Source organism: Pelmatolapia mariae, linkage group LG6 (assembly GCF_036321145.2).
Source record: "Pelmatolapia mariae isolate MD_Pm_ZW linkage group LG6, Pm_UMD_F_2, whole genome shotgun sequence".
Taxonomy (NCBI): Eukaryota; Metazoa; Chordata; class Actinopteri; order Cichliformes; family Cichlidae; genus Pelmatolapia; species Pelmatolapia mariae.
The window spans coordinates 15,204,230-15,225,817 of record NC_086232.1 but is presented as its reverse complement, the minus strand read 5'-3'; the positions used below and the strand labels follow the sequence as shown (position 1 = coordinate 15,225,817).

Sequence of the window (21,588 nt, the reverse complement as noted above, 5' to 3'; positions counted from 1 at the left end):
AGATAAAACAGGCATGAATAATAAACAGTCCTAAAACAGAGGTAAGATTACAAAAACGGTAATAAAAAAACCCCCACAGCCTAATTAACCAATAAAAAAAATCATGTTTTGTTTTTTTTAAAGTGAAATGAAAACACCCAGTTTTAGACTACAGGGCTAGACTAGAAACTAAAGAATGGGGAACAAAGCAAAGAGATCACACAAATTACTTTCAGTTTCAAGTGCAAAGTGTTTTTTTCCTTCTTCTTTTTTAAACTTTGGCATTTCGGAGTCGTTAAATACAAGGAAATCGTTCTTTAGTGCATTTCGCAGAGGGTTGAACCCTCTGTGATCAATGCATACCATTAAACAGATCTTTTAGCACATGTTTGAACCGTCACATGAATGTCGGATTAAATATTTCTTACTGAAATCTTTAGTGAAACTGTGAAAGTGATATTACTTTAAGGTACGCCAACATAGTATGTGCTGTCGCTTTTCAGTTGCTGTGTGACAGTCAAGTGAGCTTATGACGACCTGTCCCTGAACGCAGCACCAGTCCGGTTCCCGGAGACTCCGCTCCCGTTCTTCCACTGAGCCGGACTCCATGTTGTTCGTCAGCCACGGAGTGAACAAGTTCCCTGGCCGAAAACTCTCACGTTGCAACTCTGTGTGTGCGAGAAGTTAAGTGTGCGCGCGTGCGAGTGTGTTGACCCTCCGAAAGAAGATGGCAGACTACCGGGATGACACCGGGGCTCGAGCCCTGCTAGCTTTACAGTCGGCTCCGTGCAGCCCGGTGCGCGTCGCGGTGACCTCGCACACCTTTCACCAGCCCTCGTTCGCCCTTCTGGGTCCTCCGATGATGGATGCCCGCACAGACGCCGGGATTCTTCCCGTGCGGCTGGCTTCTACTCCTCCGCAGGCCCTGGCCAGGCTCGAGGGCCGGGACTTTGAGTATGTCATGCGCCAAAGGACGGTCACCATAGGCCGGAACTCTTCTCACGGCTCCGTGGACATCAACATGGGTCACTCGAGTTTCATTTCCCGACGGCACCTGCAGATCACCTACGACGAGGCGAGTGGTTTTTCCCTCCGGTGTCTGGGCAAGAACGGTGTATTCGTGGACGGGGTCTTCCAGCGAAGAGGGGCGCCACCACTGCCGCTACCCAGAGAGTGAGTGCGGTCAGCTAAGCCTAGCCGCTGCAGTCAGGCTTCCCGTGATAACACGGTGGCTGGACGTCGCAGGGCTTCTCACACTAAAGTTTATTTTATGCATTAACAGTGGAGGTCTAGCGGTTACTTCAAATAGTAAAACGACTCAATTGTAAACCCAAGTTAGTCTCACGAATAGATTTCTGAACACTGACGGGGGGAACATTAATACAAAACGACCTCCACGATGACAGGGCCAAACGGGACACCTATCCTGTCCGGGGTACAAAGTTTGTCACGACACCCCTACCAGAGCGGCTTGGTGTTGTATAGTAATGGCAGCCTAGGTCTGGACAGTAAAGGTGGAACACGATAAGCTGTCAGGTCTCCAGTGTAACTCACAGCGATGTTATGCATTCATATTCAATTAATATTCAGTTTTGCCCGGATGTTCTTAGTGGACCCCTTCAGCTTTACATTCAACCCACTGAATGAGTGAATCAGTCTAGCTAGTTTTAGCCGTTAGCAAACTAGCTGCATTTTTCCGGCCTGCTGACAAGCATAAGCAGTTAGTAATTTTTTTTTTCTTTCAAAGTGCTGCAACTGGTTGGTGTTTTTGCATAAGTATGGCGTGTTATATTGTCGTTGAAATAACTTTCTAAAGTTATCTAATTTTCAAAATAAATGAATCAGCACGTCTTGTAGCTTCTGAGTGACTATGCTCGCTACTAGCTCTCAGACTATTGGCCGACGTGTCACGTAAACATTAATGTAAACAAACGCATCCCAGACATGTCATCTCACGGTTCTTCGAGGAAGACGGGAGTTTTTTTGGTAAATATTGAAACTTGAAACACGTTTTTCTTTTTTTTTGTTGTATATCTCGGGTACAGTGGAATGTAGCTTTTGTTTCACTGCGGTTGCAGAGCTGTTGCGTTTACACACGTTGCTTTCACTGGTTTGTTTAGTACAGTTGCAAGCTTACAAACGGAAATCTTCGGTTTTGTGTATGTGTCAATCATAGGGTGGAGGCGGTATGAGTGTGTTTGGGTGGGGGGTGTCTTTGTCTTCTCTGATTGGCTCGAAACATTGTTTGGGGGGTGTGTCGGTTATTGAACCGGAAGTGCAGACTGGGGCGATATCCTCGCTGCAGGCGCACATGACGAAGTAAACACTGACTTGCAAGCCAAGGCCACAGCCATGTTTGCTTTGGCCCTGGAGGTTTTTCTCGAGATTACAGAGCTAGCGAAACTGCGCCGAGTTAAATCTGAAAGACAACAATTTCTCTGCATTGTCATGATTTACAAATTAATTTCATTATGATACTGCTGAGCAAAAAGACATTTAATAAAAAATAAAGACTGAGCTAGATTAAGTGCAGATCTAAACAAACGGTAGTAGCTTATTAGAATTAATTTTCTCAAAGGGGAAAAAAAAATAAACTATTAGCAAAAAAAGTCCTTCAAATTCTGCTCTAAAATTCAGTTTACCCTTATATAAGACAGAAGCAGCAACAAACTCTTTAATGTAAGAAGCTTGAGCAAACAAATGCTGTGCAACTTTACCTAAAAAGTGACTAAAATGATTGGTTAGATTAAAAAAGTAAATTAATTTTGCTTTCGTTTTGTGTTTTATCAGCTACATATTGCCACTCATGTATAGTAATTTATCAATTTATACAGGATTGTGCAAAAGTCTTGAGCACCCTTCATTTGTTTATGTTTTCCAATGAAAATGGTAAATGGGGGCTGAGAATTATTGAAACCTGCAAACATACATGGAAATAAATCATATGAGGCAAAAACAGAGTTTGTGCAATTTTAACAACTTGAAAAGTCATGATATGACCACCTTTATTCTTCAACAGTATGTTTTCTAAGGCAGTTTTCTTCTGATTTCTTTAAGTTATCTTCAGGAATATTTCTCCAGGCTTCTTACATGACATTCAAAGCTTTTCCTTAGATTATGGCTTTGTTTTGTTACATTCTCTGTCAATATGCTCCCACACTGCTTCATTGATGTTAAGGTTCAGCTCTGGGGAGGCCAGTCCATGACTGATAGTGTTTCATTGTGCGCTTTTCTATCTGGGTATGCTTTTACTGCATTAGCATGTGTTTGAGATCATTGTCATGCTGACAAATGAAGCCACTCCAGATGGTATTGCATGGTGGATCAAAATCTGATGGTTCTTTTCTGTGTTCATAGTTCCATAATTTCTAACAAGATCTCTAACACTGTTGTCAAACCATGACAGAGCCTTCACCATGCTGTAGACATTAAATGCTGTATCTCCCTCCTGACCTCCTCCGTGCATACTGATTGAACCTCAAATTTCAAATTAGATGTCATCACTTCGTAAGACCTGTTGCCACTGATTTATTTTTATATGTCTAGTTCTTCTGTAATTTGGCAATCCTCAGCCTTTTCTCCCAGTTTTCCCTTTTTTAAAGAATGCCTTCTTGATATCCACCCTTCCACTGAGACCACTTCTAATGAGGCTTCAGTGCACAGTAGATGCATCAACTGTGCATCACTCAGATCCTGCAAATTTTTCTTCCTATTTTTAAATTTTTTTAACGACACGGCTTTCAGATACTGCTTTCTGCTGCAGATAGATCTTTGGGGATCACCTCATTTTTGAAAAAATATTCTGTATCCAGACAAACTGTTATCTTTGGTACTTTTCATACATTCAGCTAAAGAAATGAGAACAAATCATGTGTTTTTTGCAACATGCTGCTAGTGACAAAGTGCCTAAAGGTAGAATTTAAAATGGTTTCTTTGCTAAGTTCTCTGTTATGTGTAGACACAACACTGACATTATAAAGCCAGATTGATGGCTTAGCGAGCTGTGTGGCGTTTTCTGTGTCATGAAAGTGGCTCTCTTTTTACCTGGTTAAATCACCGTGGTAACCGATGTTAAGCATATAACATGGTCAGGAGCAGGTTATGTTCTGAGTTTCTGTTAAAAATTGTCTGGAAGTACCACGTTTTCACTGATTCTCTCATTTACAGCATGTTTTAAATCCAATCCTCTGAAAATGTGTGTTACATGTCCAAATTGTTAAGCTGTACCTTACTAAAACCAGTGAATGTAACACAAACAGTGCATTTCACAGGAATGCATGTATTTATTTGGTGAAGCAGAAAAAGTATAAATGTTGTTGTACTTGATTCTAATCTGCTGCTGAGTCTCTTTTACACCACTGGAATTGAAACATAGAACACACACCAGATATATAAAACTAATTTCACTTTGATTTGTGACAAACTAAAGCAATTCCCTCGTCTCCTTTGTTAGGCTGTGGCACAGTAAGCTAACGTTTAAATGGCTCCAGTTTAAAGTTTCAGAGCTTCGATGTGCAGCCGTCACCTTAAAAATAAACATGTGCACTGAGAGCGCACTTAGTGATAAAATAATTCCTTGGTATAAAAATGTTTATATTAATGCTAAATTCAAAGAAAAATTTTTTTCTGCACAATTCATTTTTTTGTCTCATTTGCAGTGTTTTTATGGTCTTCATAGATTTTTAATCACCATTTTTGTCTTTTGTTTTCCCTGGAGTAGACAGCATTCAGAGCGATCATTTTTTTGTGGAAGAAGTCACGTGACCCGTGAAATGCACCTCCCTTTTTTTTTTTTTCTTTTTTTCTCACATGAGCATGCAGAGAGTCTGAAGCAGAAAGCCCAGCTTAACAGAGAAAGTTAATAAGTTGTGGTAACCATTACTCAATCTTGGGGTTTTAGGTTTTGTCGAGTCTGCTAACACAAAGAAAGAAGCCCGGTTATGTTGAACTTCCTTTGTAGGTTTTTTTTGTTTTGCTTTTTTGCTTGAATGTTAAGTGGCTTATTAGACAAACCCAACAGGGTGAGATACAAGGACTGTACGGAAAATGAAGGAAAAAACTCAACAGTTTAGCTGACCTGCGGCCTTTCGCTGCATGGCTTCCCCAGCTCTCTCTCCCCACCTTCCTCTCCATCTTCATTTCACTGAGACTTGAACACATAAGAAAATATTTAAACTACAATTCTAAATAGGTAAAAATCAGAAGTTAAATCAAGATAAAATTTATAATAGATCTGTTCAAAATGCAATCCAAGTGCTTGCTAAAGTTGTACCAAATAGACATTAAGCCTTGGTTGCTAATTAACCAAATCTACACATATACCTAACGTATACGAGGCAAAGTAAAATTTTCAAATCAAAACAATGGTTGCATTTACTGAAAAACTCTGTTAAGTTAAAATCTCAGTGACCTTGACTTCTTGGTCAGAGGTCAACCTTTCTGAAAATAAGCGGATTTTCACATTTATAACACAGGTATGTCTACTCGGAGGCTGAAGGGTAGCACTGTATTTATAAAGAATATCAAACAACAATTAGTTGATGCTTAAAGCTTGTTTATTTAATTAATATCCAGTTTATTTCCAAATTGTATTGAATTTATTTGTGTTAACATGGTGTTTTAGGTCTGATTGAAGGACTGATGTAATGGTAAGGTGTCTGTTTCTCCGCTTTGAATATTGGTAAGAACTTGACACAGAAATAAATGTAGCGTAGCATTAGTAAATTTTTAATTCCAGAGATCATGAAAACCGATTAAACGGATCAAACATAGAACATTTAAATAATTCCAATCTCATCCAATTAAAAGGCGTCAGAATGTATTTAAATATATAATGTTTCCTTTTTTATATCCATGTGTGCATCAGTTGATGGATTGACTGCAATGTCATTCATCTATTCTTTGGGACACATTTCCATATACCATTCCAATGATTTATCCCAATGTCACATCTCACAATCAGTTTGTCAGCCTCCAATTAAGTCTCCGTGACAAGAAGCACAGAGTGCAGACAGAGGAGCACCAATCAATCTCTCCTCTGTGGTCAGCATCACTTGAAACGTGCAATAAAATCTATTTTTATAATTTGGTGATATCTGCCACGTGCTTGACTTTATCTTGAAAAATTGAGGCAAAAATCGCTAAAAATAAATCCTTACAAATAAGAAGAAAGTTTGAAAAGAAAATATTTTAAAAAATCATGTGTAATTTAAGATTTAGGCTTTTGTCAGATTTTTCAAAATACAAATGGCATTTTAATTTTACCTCATATTTAAATTTTCTGTAGATTTGCTTTTATCTTTACTGTATTGTTGCCGCAAGCTAGGGCTGATTGGTCACAATTATTTTGGTCAGCATTGAGATCAAGATTTTTTAACATAATTACTCGCAGACTTTAGAAAAAACATGATGTATTAAACAGTTTTGTTTAAAAGAAAAACCAAACTTGCCTTATTTGTTACGCAGATTTATTTGAACACAACTTTGTTTGTCACAGCTTGGCTATGAAGTGCACAGTAGGGCTGGCGAGGAAAATTTGATATTGCAATATTTTTTGGCTGTATCACGATACATGATATATATCATGGTATGTTTAACTAACCTCCAAACCATTTTCAACCATATAATACCTAAAATTGTACTTGTATACTTACTCAAAGTGACCATTCAGTGTTTACTTTTATATATATTAATTGAAATGTTTTATTTTAACCATTTTTTAAACCATCAATTGCACACAGACTTTTTTCACAAATGACATTACTATGACAGTAAGTCTCTTTCTGTGGTCAACACTAGACCTTTAACAAACAAAAGATCATAGCAACAAAAAAGGAGCTCAAGCACTAAATTGTGAGACAAAAAAACACACAATTGAAACTAAATAGGTGCTTTTTTTTGCTTTTAACATAAAATTGTAAAAGACTTCCTCAAATTATAGAAACAAAAGTCTAGAAGGTGGCTATGGAAAAACAGATGACAAAGAACAGTCACAGGTATCACAGCTGGTTTATTTAACTTTTTCTTTGGTCTGTGGGGAGATGTTCACATGCAGAGTTTAAAACGGTCTTCATTTTGCAATGGAATAAATTCGTGGTACTGCTACAGCAATAGTTGGCATGTTTTGCAAATTACAGAAATTTTTCCTTCTTCTAAAATCCAAACGACAGCGAAGTGTCTTTTCCCTCGCTCATCTGAAACTCGCGCTGTCACCATATTTTTTTCCCCATCTGATGAAATATAAACACGTATGCTCAGCTCAGTGTGCCGGGTAGAAAACTGTGCACATTGGCAGCGTGTGGGATTAAAAAAAACTTGAGTGAATTGCGTGCAGACAGCACAGTTATTTGCATGGCAACTTATACTCGATGGTTATGATAAAGCCACTTTAACCATCGTACGTGGAAAACCTCGGGATTAATCGAGTATATTTGATATATCGCCCACCCCTAGTGCACAGTCCTGTTTCAGACAGTAGCCATGTTCCCCATTTTCCTCCATATCTTGCATTTGATTAGCTCCTTAATAAGTCTTAAATTAGCTAGCTGGAGTAATGCATCCACACAGTAGACTACTACTACTACTGCTTAAGAAGCTAACTCTTGGTCCAGTTTAACTACTCAAGCTTCTTCCAGGTTTTCTGTTTCCTTTAGTGAAATCAAGTCGAACTGTCCTGTGAGTTTTTTCTCTTTGCCTGTCTGACATTGAGCTGAAGGACAGAAGTAAGACGTTTTTCTTTTTTTCCTTTTGTTTGCTGAATGCGTCTTTTCTGCCTCAGCTGTCAAAAGCTGTAGCTTCTGCAGGGCTGCCGCAAGGCCTCGTGCTATCTGTGCCCGGGCACCTGGTGTTGGAGGATGGAACACTATAGGCCAAAACAGCTGTGAGCAGTGTTTTCAAGAATCCAGTGACAGCTGCCGGTTTTCAGGAAGAACGCTTCATCTTTCTCTCTCACTCTCCATGTAATTTGTTTCTCTCTATCAGACTGGTGTGTCTGGAACATCTTTTAACACTCTGATCCTTTGTGGATATTTCCTTTCTTTTGTAGAATTAACGGGGCTTCAGTGTCTTTGCCGTGAGATCAGAAGGGTGCAGTAAAGACACGACCCTGCTACCAGAGTCAGTTGGGAGGAAATTGAAACAGCCAGTCACCAATCATTAAGTTTCCATTGTAAAACATTTACCAAATCCCGCACACATGTAATTAGCTTTGTTTAGGCTTGAACTAACGTGGACCTGTGACTGATCCTCGCTTTTTATTGAGGAGGTTGTTCAGACCTGTTTAAAAGCAGAATAGAAAAGGAGGTGCAGGCCTGGGGAGCTTTGTGCTCGCACCAGTCGAGGTTTTTATCCACAAGAGGTGGTGTGATATTGTTTGAAATGTAAACAAACCCCTGTAGTTACGTGGGAAGTGCCTTCTCATTATGATTTATTATTAAGGGAGATCTGCACGGGTGTTTGTGTTTTGCCGTAAAACGTGTAATGATGGCGAGTTTGAATGTTTATTCTTGCCCTTGGTGATGTTGGTTGACAAAACAATGTCACCACCAGTCATTTAGCAGGTTTTTTTTCTTCTCAAATTCAGTCAGATCTCACCATCTCCCCCTGCAATACAAGTTGCTTAGTTGCACAGGAAATGTTTAAATTGTCATTGATGAGAAGGTTTAAACACAACTCTGAAGTGCTGATCTGTTAATGTTTTAATGCTTTACTGTTTGGTTGAACCAACATGACATCATCTCTCGTTTTTGCTTTGTGTTCTCTCCGTCCTGTGGCCTTCCCCCTCCCTGCTGCTCTTTAGGTGCATGTTTCGTTTTCCCAGCACGGCGATCAAGATCCAGTTCATGTCACTCCTGGAGGTTGAGGAGCACCAGGAGAGGGAGCAGCAGTCTCCCGCTCGCTCGCTTCTGCCCCAAATTTCTCCTCTTAAAATCAGCATTCCCACGGCGCAGCAGCATGAAGAGCACATGAGGGCATTTGGCTCTCCGCTGCCCTCACCCACAGGCACCATCAGGTAAGCCACCAGACACACAATCCCGTGGACGCTGATCAATTCAAGCAGCGTTCATAAATGCAAAGTAGGCCGTCTGGATTGGCAGTTAAAGCAGGAGGATGTTTTTCTTTGGAAGGAATTCTTGCCAAACTAGTTCAATGCATCTTTTCATTCAGTCCCCAATAATTAAGAAAACATTTATTTTCCAATAAGTATTGATTAGTATTAGAGGTACTTTTAGCTGCTCCCTTATTTCGCAAAGGGTCGCTATAGCACACGTTTTGATTTGGCTTGTTTTATGGTGGATTCTCTAAAATTAGCTGTACACCCCTGAGATGCAGAGTTTGTGTCTCCTCCTGGTGTCGGTGTTTAACGTGAATGTGTTAACAACCACATTTCTTATAGTTAACTAAAACTAAAAACGAGATGTGGGGAAAAAATAGTTAACTAAAACAAAAAGAAAAAATAGACTTGTAAGCGGAAACAATTTTATGAACTCGGAAATCTAACGAAACTTCAGTAAAAGAGAAATATACAGGATGTATCCTCAGGTTCACTTTTTGTTAGTTTGGTCAAATTTGATCAAAACATACCTTTAGATGTTTTTATTGAGATTTTGGATGTCTCAATAAGACCGATTTACTTGTATTAACCAGATAATAAAACTTGTATTATCTGGTTAATTATTAAAACTTGTACTGTAGTGGAAGAGGTCGAGTAAGTACGCAGACAGTACTTGTATAAAAAGAAACAGGAGACAGTAACCAAAAAGAATAAAAAATAAATGAGTAAATTAAATACAAACCCTTTTTAAAAAACATTTTTTCGGTGTCTTATTTCATATAAATGGGTATCGGTGAGAGAGGAGGATCTGTTGGAGGAGTTTTAAAACAAAGCTGGGTGTACAATGAAAGTTCTCAGATGAGCTGTTAGTTTCTTTTTTGTGAAACAAAAGTGTAGTGTGTTGTGCACTGCTGACATGCACTCTAGCTGAAGATGTGCTTGTATCTGCACTCAGAGAGAGAAAGCTTCAGTTTCATAGGCTGTGATAGCACATGTTTAAAAGAAATCTGTGCTCTGTAAATATACACGTCATGTGTGAGTGTTCGATGGAGCTGTGCGTGCCCTCTGGTGGTCTCTCTCTGCCTTTGCATCATGCATCCCCACCAATGTCAGCGCGTGTGCTTGCCTTATATGGGATGGCTGCCGCTTTGAGGCCTGCGATTGGCTATTGAGGGCAGATTGTTTTGCTTGTGGGCCGTTTTCCCGTCCATTAGTGGTTTCCTTTTCCGAGCCCCCTGCCCCTCCCACTCAACCCTCAGCTCCTGTTCTCTCGCACGTGGAAACACTACAGACACACTAAAGACGCTCGCTCAAACATTTCTGCGCCGCTCTCACCGTGGCCTTTTTCGGGCACATAGTCGGGCCAGCCTTCCCCAGTGGTACATACACACCGCTGTGTATGGCGGAAGAGTATTGTGTCAAAGCATGTGGTCCCTCTTACAGGGTTCTAAGAGTCACTTTTCCTGTTTGGCAGCTTAAATGCACAGCGTAAAATCGCACTCTCCTTTCTCTGCCAGCATGCACTCTTGTATTGCTGGGCCTCGTGCACGTGGCCCGCGGGGGGATGGTTGTTTTAAGAGTGTCCGGGGGAAAGCAAAGACGACCCTTGCTCCCCCGTGGAGGCACAAATAACAAAGTCCTAGCAGACTGACGGATACAGATTTCAGTATTTTTTTTGTACTTCCGAAAAGTACAAAAAATATGTTTGTGTTAGTCCGTATTCATTTTTCAGCTCTGAGTTTATGAAAACAGAGCCTGCAGCCTAGTTCCTCCAGCCACAAACTAAAAACACACTCTCTCCCCCCCATCTGTATCCGTGGCTCTTTGTTGCTAGAGGCAAATCAAAGCTTACTGACTCTCCCAGAAACCATTGTTTACTTTACTAACAGAAGCAGGTGCGTACTGTATGAGAAGTTGCTGGGTTTTCCTTGTGCTCTCTGTCTCTCTCTCACAATAGCAGCAGATAAAGCCGAGTTAATAATTAATGTATTTATGGTCATTGTTGTGTGTTTTGTGATCACGTTGCATTTTTGACACCAGTGAGCTGTGTTTGGGTTTTTTCCTTTGTCAGATCTAGTTCTTGTGTGTAAGGGAAAGCCTTTTATGACTCAACCAGTATAAGATCTGAAGGCTGATACTGATACCAATATTTGGTGATTTAAGAAATCCGATAAATTGGCCAATATTTTTTCTCTTTCTTTCTGACACATGACATTTCATCTTATTTTCTTAACATTTGTCATGTGTAGTTATTTCTGAGTCTTTACTAACACATATATTTACATGACTTGAAAAATAAACTCGTTTCATTGTCACAACAAAGAGTAGATTATTTGTTTGCGCTCTGCCCGAATGAGCTGGTTGTTTGCAGCTTTTCCAAACACGTTTCCCTCTGGTTTAAAAACTGGACCACATCAGCACTGTAACATGCTCGAAGGGTATTTCTTCCATCTCTTCTTTACTTTTTCATTTCTGTTTATTAGCCATTATAAATGTCAGTATGGATATATAGGAAAATAACTATTACTGGACTCTAATATCAGCCTGGCGATAATCTTTGTAAACACTACATTTGTGAATCATGTGAGGCGAGGGCTGATAATGAAACAGTTGCTTTAAGTTTTACTGGGAACAACATGAAGTGGCCAAAGACATCATTTCATGACAGTTAGTTCACTTCTCTCTTTTGTACTAAAACTAATCAGTTTTGCTTTACTCTGAGGTGTGGATTCTTATTCTTTTGTATTTTTCCAGTCCTATTCAAATTTCATAGAAATGGTAAATAATGAACAACATTTAAAAATGCTTATCTTACAAATGTTAAATGCAAAATGTACAATGAAGATTAGAAATGCTTCATACTGTACACTTTAGTTACTCCTCACTATTACATCGTGTAGTCTTCATTTTGCGCTCTGACATAATTATGGTTTTAAGGATTTACTAATAAAATCTTGAAATGACTGAAGTGTCAGATTTTGCTGTCTACACACACACCTGCTGGAAATGACCGGTGTATGAGCTTGACACCAGTGTTGGTCAAGTTACTTGAAAATAGTAATTAGTTACTAATTACTGCTTACTTCTCCAAGAAAGCAATCCCATTACTTTACTGATTACTTATTTTCAGAAGTAATTAGTTACTTTATTACGTAGTTAATTTTAATAAAACGACATTGTTTTTTGTTTTTTTTAATAGTTTTTCCTTTATACATATAAACAAAAGGAAAAGAGAAGGATTTCAGATGATTTGTACATTTGGGGTAATTAGCCCGTACACTTAAGGCTGTAAAATGTTTAAAAAAAAAAAGTGGGGGGGGTGAAAAAAATCTATAAATAAAATATTTCCCCAGATATAATAGTCCCTGCAAAGTAATCCCATTCATTCCCACCCAGGTCACTGCCCTAGACCTGTACACTGTATTTCCACACCTGACATGAGGGAGTTGCACACAGACAAAATTGAATGCATCTGAAAAATTCTTATAGATTTTGAAATGCATCAGAAAAGGACCCCACATGCTTTGAAATGTGAAAAATTTACAAAAAAATTGAAAGAATTTTGGAGTGAATGTCTTATTTTTTCCAGTTTTAGACACGACATGAGGTCGTATAACCACTGTTTGTGAGTGGGAGGGGCCAACAGGGAACAGAATGATAGCGCCTGTCTTTTAGAGGCCGGTAGAAGCACCTCATTCCCACTGATGCCAAACAGAGCAAGAAGGGGGCCAGGGGCCAGTGTCACACTGAGAATCCTGGACATGGAAAACCTCTGTCCAGAACTGAACGAGACTGGGACAAGACAAGTACATGTGGATCAATGAGGCAGTTTTTCTTCTGTCACTTTTTTACTTTTAAAAACATGATACACAACCTGAATAGGTAATAAAACAGTAGATCTTTCAGCCCAGTTCTATTTTTTTCTGAATAATCATCATATAAAATTGAATCAAATGAAAAAGTCTCTTTTGAAAATTTGTTTCATCAGTTTTAATCTTTTAACTTTATGCACATTACATCAAGCAAAAATTTAATTATATGCAAGAAATTTGTTTAACATTTAAAACTATTTTCTGCATATTCCAGCATATAAAATAAAATAATATTTTGTGTTTTCACTCACTCTTTTAAATAGATGCAAGTAAAACACAGCAAACATTTAATAAAATCAAAGATTCAGCAGCACTAAGTCCTGTCGCTCTTAAATCTATTTTCACCTGTTTAGCAGGAGTGGGGCAGGTGGAGGTTTGCCCGGTGCCGCAGCGGCCATGTCAGTGGGAAGATCCGGGGGTTTCTCTGTGAATTTCACATTCCCGTGGCAGCGTGCTTGGTGCTTGCTTAGATTTGAAGTTTAATTTTTAACTGTAGAAAGAAGTTTTCTTCCCACGTAGAGTTTACAGCGGACGCTTATGTTTTTGTCACTTTTTACAGAATCAAACTCAGTAATGTCAGTACTTCCAAGCTTTAAACGCTGTACGGTTGTACTCTCTCCCGCACATCATATATATATCCATATCCACTGTTGGTCTACACACTGTTGCTACCACAGACGTCGCACGCTTGCACGTCAAAGTCATGAGACACTCTCACAAACAAAATCACAGTTTAGTAATGCAGCATGCTTACGGGAAAGTAACAGCAATCTAATTACTTGCAATAGTAATCCCTTTGTAATCCCACGTTCTTGGAGAAGTTAATGTAATTATCAGGTAAAATCTGGCTTGTCTTGGCTGTGTGCTGAGTTGCAGTTGTTAATGTGACTGTAAGTCTGTGAAACAAGTATTGTACTGACCGCACATCCTTTTGGATCAAGATTAATGCTCTCATCTTATTTGGGTCATTTTTCATGTAGCCATAAACCATAGTGGTAACCCTTTCCTCTATTTCTCTCTCTTTCCCAGTGTTCCCAACTCCTGTCCAGCTAGTCCGCGCGGGGCGGGGTCATCGGGGTACCGCTACGGACGCAACATCACCTCCGACCTCCAGTTAGCAGCCGAATATGCTGCCAAGGCTGTTTCTGAGCAGAGACGAAGTATTGCTGAGCAGAGAAGTGGGGGGAGTGAGCAGCGAGCGGAGTCAGCTGGTGGTGACAGTCCCAGGGTAAACATCCAGGCCCGATTGCTTCTAAGAAAACCGACTGTTAATGTTTAACCTTAGAAAAAAAGCTGAGTGTGTCAGTATGGATGCATGTTTATTTAGACTCGTGTCTATTTTTTTTGGGCCAGGATGAGTCCAAGCCACCTTATTCCTATGCACAGCTGATTGTCCAGGCCATCTCCTCGGCCCAAGACAAGCAGCTGACTCTCAGTGGCATCTACGCATACATCACCAAACACTACCCCTACTACCGCACTGCAGACAAGGGCTGGCAGGTACAGTAGTCTTGTCTAGAAATACAACTTTTCCCCGAGTAAGCTGGGAAGAAACTTTCTCTTCTTTCAAACTGATGCTTCTGTGTCCAGTGACAAAACGTTTTTCCTTTTTCAAGAACTCAATCAGACACAATCTGTCTCTGAACCGCTACTTCCTGAAAGTGGCCCGCTCTCAGGACGAGCCGGGGAAAGGAAGCTTTTGGCGTCTGGATTCTGCCTCTGAGGCCAAGCTGGTGGAACAGGCCTTCAGGAAGAGACGGCAAAGAGGGGTGGCCTGCTTTAGGACCCCGTTTGGACCCCTGTCATCAAGGTGGGCTCTGCAGTGGGTCATCTGTGGCCTTCAAGTTGCAGACACAGACACGCACAATGATTCAGTTAACCCTCTCTCCCTTCTCTCTGCTTCTGCTCCTTGCGATCATTTGATTGGACAGAACAAAGTAAGTGTGGTTCTGAGGTTTGCCTGAATGAGTAGAGGGTGCTGACAGTGAGGAGCTCTGCATGTCTTACTAAAGGTCTGTTGGTTAGTTATTTGATTTCCCTGCTTTTTCTGTATTTTGTTATTTAGGAGTGCTCCAGCATCCCCGACCCACCAGGGGCTTCTTTCTCCTCCTTCAAGCGGGCTGCAGACTCCCGAGTGTCTGAGCAGGGAGGGCTCGCCTATCCCCCACGACCACCACGAACAGCTGGCTAATAAACTGGCATCTGTACCTGAGTACAGGTATTCTCAGAGCGCCCCAGGTAAGCGTGCAAACAAAATCTCTTTCAAAGATCCGCAGATGACGAGCTTGCTAAAACACATCAAGTAAATTGTGTCTGCCTCTGCGTAGGCTCCCCAGTCAGTGCTCAGCCTGTCATCATGGCCACTCCCCCTCACCCTACAGCGCTGTCCTCGGGCTCGGGGAAAGCCCTTGCTTTGGTTCCAGGTGGCGGTGGCCAAGTCCAGCCCATCCATGTGTTCCAAAGCTCCTCTCAGCCCTCTGTCACCATGGTGCGGGTGGTTACCAGCGTTCCTCCAAATGGGTACAGCGCTGTTGGAGGAGTAGAGGGCAACAGTGATCTCAGAGGTACGGCCGTTTGGGGGGGGGGATCTATTTTTGAAATGCTTTTTCTGCGTGATGCAATCCTTTGTAATGCGATACACAGGAAAGTTTGTCTGCTGATGCTCGGCTTCGAGTCTTTAAAGCTGTTGTGGCCTCGTTCACATCCTTAGCGCCCGCTCGTTTTTACTGTCCAGTGCTGGGAATACTGGGCTCTTCCTCAGTCACTCCTTTACTGTTCAGCTTTCACTGCACAACGTGAAGCAAGATATTTCTTGTAGCGCATGTAGCTGACACTAACCGAAATAATGAACATAGTGTCTCGTGAATTACAACACAAAACAAATATCTCTGAGTTTAGCGACCTTAATTTCCATTAGCTGTAGAATCAGACACGTTTATCACTCTCCCCGAAGAGATGAGGTTTCTTTGGTATAAATCCGTGTGAAATTGTGTTTTGTGGCTCATTATGTCATGTTTTTACGATCTGCATTTTCAGGACTGCATCCTACTGGTGCATACTGTGAACTGATATTTAGGAAATTATACTAAATTCTGACAAATGTTTGATTACTGCATTAGTCTTTTGGCGTAAACAAGATACAACAACCCAATCCAGCCAAATCGGGCTGGATTGTTGACGGGTTCCCATGTTTGAATCATACGCTTTGTCCTCAGAAGCCCAGCTGACCAGAGAGCGAGTGATCCAGACTGTGGAGAGTGCGGTGCAGGCCGGGGAAGCACGTAATCTGACCCCAGCTTTACATCAACTTCCTGTTCGCCCCATTACCCAGAATGGCAAACACACCACTGCTGCTGTTGTCACAGCAACCAGCCTTGCTAATGCATCTGGTAAGACTTTTTTTTTCTTTCTTTTTTGGATGGTATTTTTTGTCCTTTAAACACAACAAGGTTTCATTATATTCAAGGAAAGGCCGACCTCTTTACAGCACACAGCTGGGTGTTTGTGGCTCAGTAGGCAGTGCGGGTCATCTACTAATCAGCAGTCAGTGGTTTGATCCCGGCTTTTCCAGCATATATGTTGAAGTGTCTTAAAGCAAGATATTGAACCGCTTACCACCTTATCTAACATGCATGCACATGTTAGATAAGGCACTTGGGCTAGAAAACTCTGTGTGACATGGCCAGTAAAACGTGTTTTGAGTGCTCAGCTAGAGTAGAAACCAGTTCATTTACCATTTCACAAATGGAAAAAACGATTCTTTGCTCATTTTCTTGTTTCGTGTTTTGTCCTGTTCAGGTCTGAGTAGTCCTCTGCAGATTTTGGCTGCTCAGGCCTCCAGCTCCCCTCCAGTGTTGGTGAGCAGACAGCCCAGTGCAGAAACTTTAGCTGGACAACCAGGCGAGCCCCAGGCCAAGCGGCCAAAGATGGAGGACGAGGGCGGCCCCGAAGCTGCTCAGCATCAAGCCACACCTGGTCAGCAGCCTGTCATTGTTGCCATGGCATCGCAAACGCATGACGCTAGGCAGTAAAACTCAGGGCCTCTCACCAGATACCCAGTGGACAGCCTCTCTATCGCCCCCTTAACGCGTCGCCTTTTATACTTATTTGATACGACTGTAGCCGACATGGCCGATAGGCGGTCTCTCAGAAGGGAATTAAATCATAAGAACACACACTTCGGTCAAAAGTAGATGAAACCTTTGGAATTTGTGCTGAAATTTAAAAAAAAAAGAAGCAGTTTTAGAATTACAGTTTTTAAAAATGTAATCCATCATTCACTGACAATACACAGATTTAAGGTTATTAATTATAATAAAATCATTTCAGCACTACTCTTACTATGTGAATGTTGGATATTATCACAGATGCACCACTTATCACTCTCAGGCCAAAGAACTCACCTCTCCTGCGCTTCTCATTAGAGTCGACATAAAACCAGGGAACGTGAGATCCGAACGGCCCCGCGACCACAGAAAGGGCCGTCAGCATTAAGAGTCGATGAATCGCGTCGTTTCGTACAGTCGTGGGCAGAAGGCTAGAGGACTCAGCTGCATACACCCACACTAGGTTGTTAAGGCCCAGGAGACTTAAGAATATGATTGTACTCTTCATGAGGCTCTTCTCCAAGGATAAAGTGAGACAGAAGGCATCAAACGAGCGGTCTCAGACGAGAAAAGGCAGACGTTCATTTTAAAGAGCAGAATGTGAGACGTCTCTCTTCATGCCTTCGCTTTAAAGAAAAACAAAACAAACAAAAAGCAAAAAAAGAAAAGAAAGGTATGTTGTTTTTGGAGAACAGATGCGAGGAAATTCAGGTTATGACAAACCAGCAGTTTGCAGTTTTTGCTTCACTTCAGTCCAGTGCGGTTTATCGGCGCGAGGATTCTCTGATTGAGGACGATCGCAGCATTTGGACGGGAGAGAAGGAGCGAAACGGGCAACTATATGGAGTTGATTGAAGTGGAGCTAACCTAATGTAGACAAACTGATTGTTTAATTTTTTTGTTTCAGTAGCGGTAAAAAAAACGGCAAATGGAGCAGCCTGTGCGTACTTTTTTTTTTTTTTTTGATCGTCTTAGCACAGAGAAGCATTATTGTAATAATCCTTTAAAAGCCTTAAATATTTCTACGTTTTTGTTGTTTTATTTTAACCTTTAGACAGCTTTACTGTTTTAGAGTAACATAGCGCTTTAACAGCTGACGATCGGCGACACTACAGCGGTGACAGTTGCGCTGCATTGGTAGATTCGTTTCAGGTTTGTTTGTTTGTTTTGTCAGGGGAAGGGCGGGACCAACACATGACCACAAATTTCAACAGTTTGTTTTTTTTCCACTGTTTGGCACTTCTGACACCTACTGTTCTCGGCTCACACACTCTGTTGCTTTTTCTTGTTTCCTTAAATTCATTTTACAGTTTTGTTCTTCTTCTTTCGCCCAGTCTACCTCTCCTCACCAAGCAGTCTCTCTCATCTTCGCAGTCTCCAAAGAGGCGTCAAGCTGTTGGCGATTCCTGCCACAATTAGATTTTTCTATAACACTTCCCTCCCCTCCACTCTTGCTCAATCCTCACATTCTCACTCTCTTTTGATTTTTTTTTTCCACCCAAATTCCCTCACACAGGCCTCGTTTATAGCTGGGAATCAGGCATTCGGTGATTGTTGTTGCACATTATTAGAAAACAATTAATACATTTTTAAAAAAAGATGCGTAATGATTGTATGCTGCTCTATCTGCTAAATGACAAAGTTCTTCAGAAGGTATTTTTTCTTATTTTGGAAAGAGAGAAAAAATATTTTGCTATATGTATAAAAAAACAGCAGTCATCAATACGTAAACATTCTGGAAATAGAAAAGTATATGTATTTTTAAAAGTTCCTGTTTTTGTGATTTGTTAAAATGTGTAGCACAAATTAAAGTTCCTCATTGACTTAAATGTTGTGTTGTCCTCGCTCTTCTGTGTGACAGTGTCTGCCGTCGGGTGTAAGAATGAATTTGAAGTCTGCATTGTGGTGTTGTTCCATTCAAAACTCGAGTATCCAACAAACTTTATTCTGAAGTCATTGTTAACAGTATAAATAATGACCAAAAGAGGGTCAACATGCACGAGATCAATGCCATACAAACCCTGAAACGCACAAAAGGAAAATGTTACTGCAAAAAAGGAAGGAAGAAACAAAACTGGGAAAAAAGGGCAAAACCATGAAAACACCCAACAAGTTTCAAACTGCAGAAATGATCAGCAAAACTATGGTTTAAGTAAAACTGGCAAATATCTGATGCAGAGTTTCACACTTTGCTTAAAAAAAAAAAAATCCACAGTGCAAATAACCAGCCAGTTACAACTCTAGAAAACATTATCAGATGGTAAGGTGAAGCTAGAAATGGATGCCCTGCTGTGATTGGTGGTTATGGTCAGTCAGGTGACCCTTGTAGCACTGGCTGATGCTGTGGTCGAATACTTGGATTTGCTGAGGAAGGATTTGGAGTGAGTGGCGGGATCTGGACGTGTCAGCTTGGCTCTACATTATAAAGCAAAGGTGGTTTCATGCCTCCTTTAGGAGGGGAAAGGAAATGTGATGATGCCATCTCATAACTGATAGAGACACTGTCTGATACCGTAACTGGCACGGCTGAACTTCGAACATCACACCGCTGTGATAAGCTGCTTCTTAACCCCGCAATGGCAAGTGTATCATATATGGTACACTCATCAGTTAGATTTTATTTTGTATTTTTCTAAAAAACCTACTAATAAATCGCATAAAAATGGCAAATGTAGCAAAAACAATACAAATGAAAACTCCTATCCCAATTTATATTATTTTTCTGCAGCTTCGGTTTAAAAAAAAAAAAATTCTATCAGGTACTTCATGGTTCAGGCTTCACGGGGTGAAGGGCGATGTTTTGCAGGTTGAATCCGAATTTGTCAAAAATGTAATTTCACTTCATGGACTGTCTGTTCATTTTACTTTAAAAATCACAACCGTGGTATTGCAGTGATTTTACCACAGTGGTTCTTTTTTTTTTCTTTCACCAAATGCATGGAACAACCTGACACACATGGGTGCTTTTTGTAGTCCATCTTCACGACTTTGTAGTTTTTACACAGCAGAGCTAGGCTTACATCCACCTTCACATTAAGAAGGTGCAGTCGAGCTCTCTCTGAGCTCCAGGCTTCTCTTCATCTTGTCCTCACCTTCTGATCTTTTCTATCAAGGTAAAGTGATCGGGAGCAGGAGGTACTTTAAGTTGTACTATTCTACCACAGCAGCTGGGATGTTTGTCTGGTAAAATAACTGCTGCTGCTAAATTTGTTTTATTCGTAGAAAAATTAGAATAAAGAGAATTATATCCGATTCCGGGCAGCTATCCAAGCCCAATATTTTAAACCTTCAAACCAGCACAAACAGCATGGATGGCTACCACTTTTCTTGTAATGTTGTTGAGCAAACCATTTAGCTATGTAATACATTCGTGTTCGACACAAATACATGACATACAAAAAAAAAAGTTTACAACCAATGACCGCACTTTCCCTTTTCTCCGTCTGTAGGCTTTAGTGTCTCGAATATATTTCAGGAAAAACAAAAAACCCACAACAACACGAGTCGTTCCCAAAGGCGACTTCTCTTTTGAAGATCCAAATAATATGTGTGAGACAATGTTGAATATTTACAAACAGCTGTTTATGCTGCAGTTTAAATGCACTGCAAGGATGCAGCTGAGAGTCTGGAGTGGAGCATGTGGTCTTCATGGTGTGGTTATTAACTAAGTGCCCCCCCCAAGTGAAGGTAAAGTCCAGGTACAATGTCACAGGTGGAGGTTGTACTTCTAGTGATTTTTCAGTTCACTCCCTCTGTCGTTTTCTTCCAGTCTTCAGTGCAAAAGTCAACATTCGTTCACAAACTTGCATCTGTGCAGTAGACGCTGATACTGCTCGCTATAACAAATGGATTTACAAAACATTCAGGGGTTCACTGAGGCTCACTTTGTCTGCAAATACTTCTAAAATTCTAAAGTACATCTTCAGTTTGTATCCACCTGTTTCAGAGAGCTGGGTAGGCATCTCAGCGTGCTATTTACATCTGGAATTTAATAGAAACGACTCAAAAATACTGTTGGCAAAGTCACACGTGCCTCTGGGCTTGACTGATGAGAATCCGCTGTGCTTTAAACCGCCTCACACTGCATACTGATTGGTTAGACCTAACCACCTCAAACGCTGATTAATTAGGCAACTTTCCAACTTTCCTCGCTCCTTTGAAGTCGCCGAGGGTTTAAGACTGTGTCTGTTACACAAACCCAGCAGGAGTCTGCGTGAGGGAAGCAGGTATGGCAGCTGTTCAGTGGAGTCGTGGAGTGTTATCTGCTTGGCTCTGAGCCGTGCAGACGCTGGGTTTCACATTCATATTTCATGAGGCGTAGGTAGTCCTTTGGGTGAGAGTGGTGTGTGTATCCCGTTTGTCAGTGCACACATCTGTAGTCCTTGTTAGTTCCTATCTCCAATCCGGTGTAGCACGTTGTGCATGTCTTAGCTGGGAGGCCGAGGTAATCAGCAGGAGGAGGCGCTGATCTTCTCCGAGACCTCTGGGTCGGACTTGGCTACCAGGAAACGCAGTCGACCCCCTCCCAGACGAATCAAATCCACCGCGCTGTATAGCACAAACGGGAGGAAGCGGAGGG

General features: G+C 41.0%; 2 protein-coding genes across 3 annotated transcripts in view; one reads left to right on the top strand and one right to left on the bottom strand.

Annotated features, from left to right (window-relative positions):
* The first annotated feature begins 418 nt into the window (after positions 1 to 418).
* On the top strand, positions 419 to 18,208 carry foxk1 (forkhead box K1). Its single transcript, XM_063475914.1, has 9 exons — positions 419 to 1,152; positions 8,777 to 8,989; positions 13,933 to 14,131; positions 14,257 to 14,403; positions 14,520 to 14,713; positions 14,969 to 15,141; positions 15,231 to 15,467; positions 16,119 to 16,292; positions 16,702 to 18,208. Exons 1-9 carry the CDS (start codon positions 707 to 709, stop codon positions 16,932 to 16,934), a joined length of 2,016 nt encoding a protein of 671 aa, XP_063331984.1. The 5' UTR covers positions 419 to 706; the 3' UTR covers positions 16,935 to 18,208.
* Positions 18,209 to 18,922: 714 nt separating this feature from the next.
* The window catches only part of radil (Ras association and DIL domains), a 31,533-nt gene continuing 28,867 nt past the window's right edge, over positions 18,923 to 21,588 (bottom strand). For both annotated transcript variants that reach the window (XM_063475912.1, XM_063475913.1), the window contains exon 20: positions 18,923 to 21,557. In XM_063475912.1, the coding sequence (XP_063331982.1) occupies positions 21,458 to 21,557 (100 nt within the window). In that variant the 3' untranslated portion in view covers positions 18,923 to 21,457. The remainder of the gene's footprint in view (positions 21,558 to 21,588) is intronic.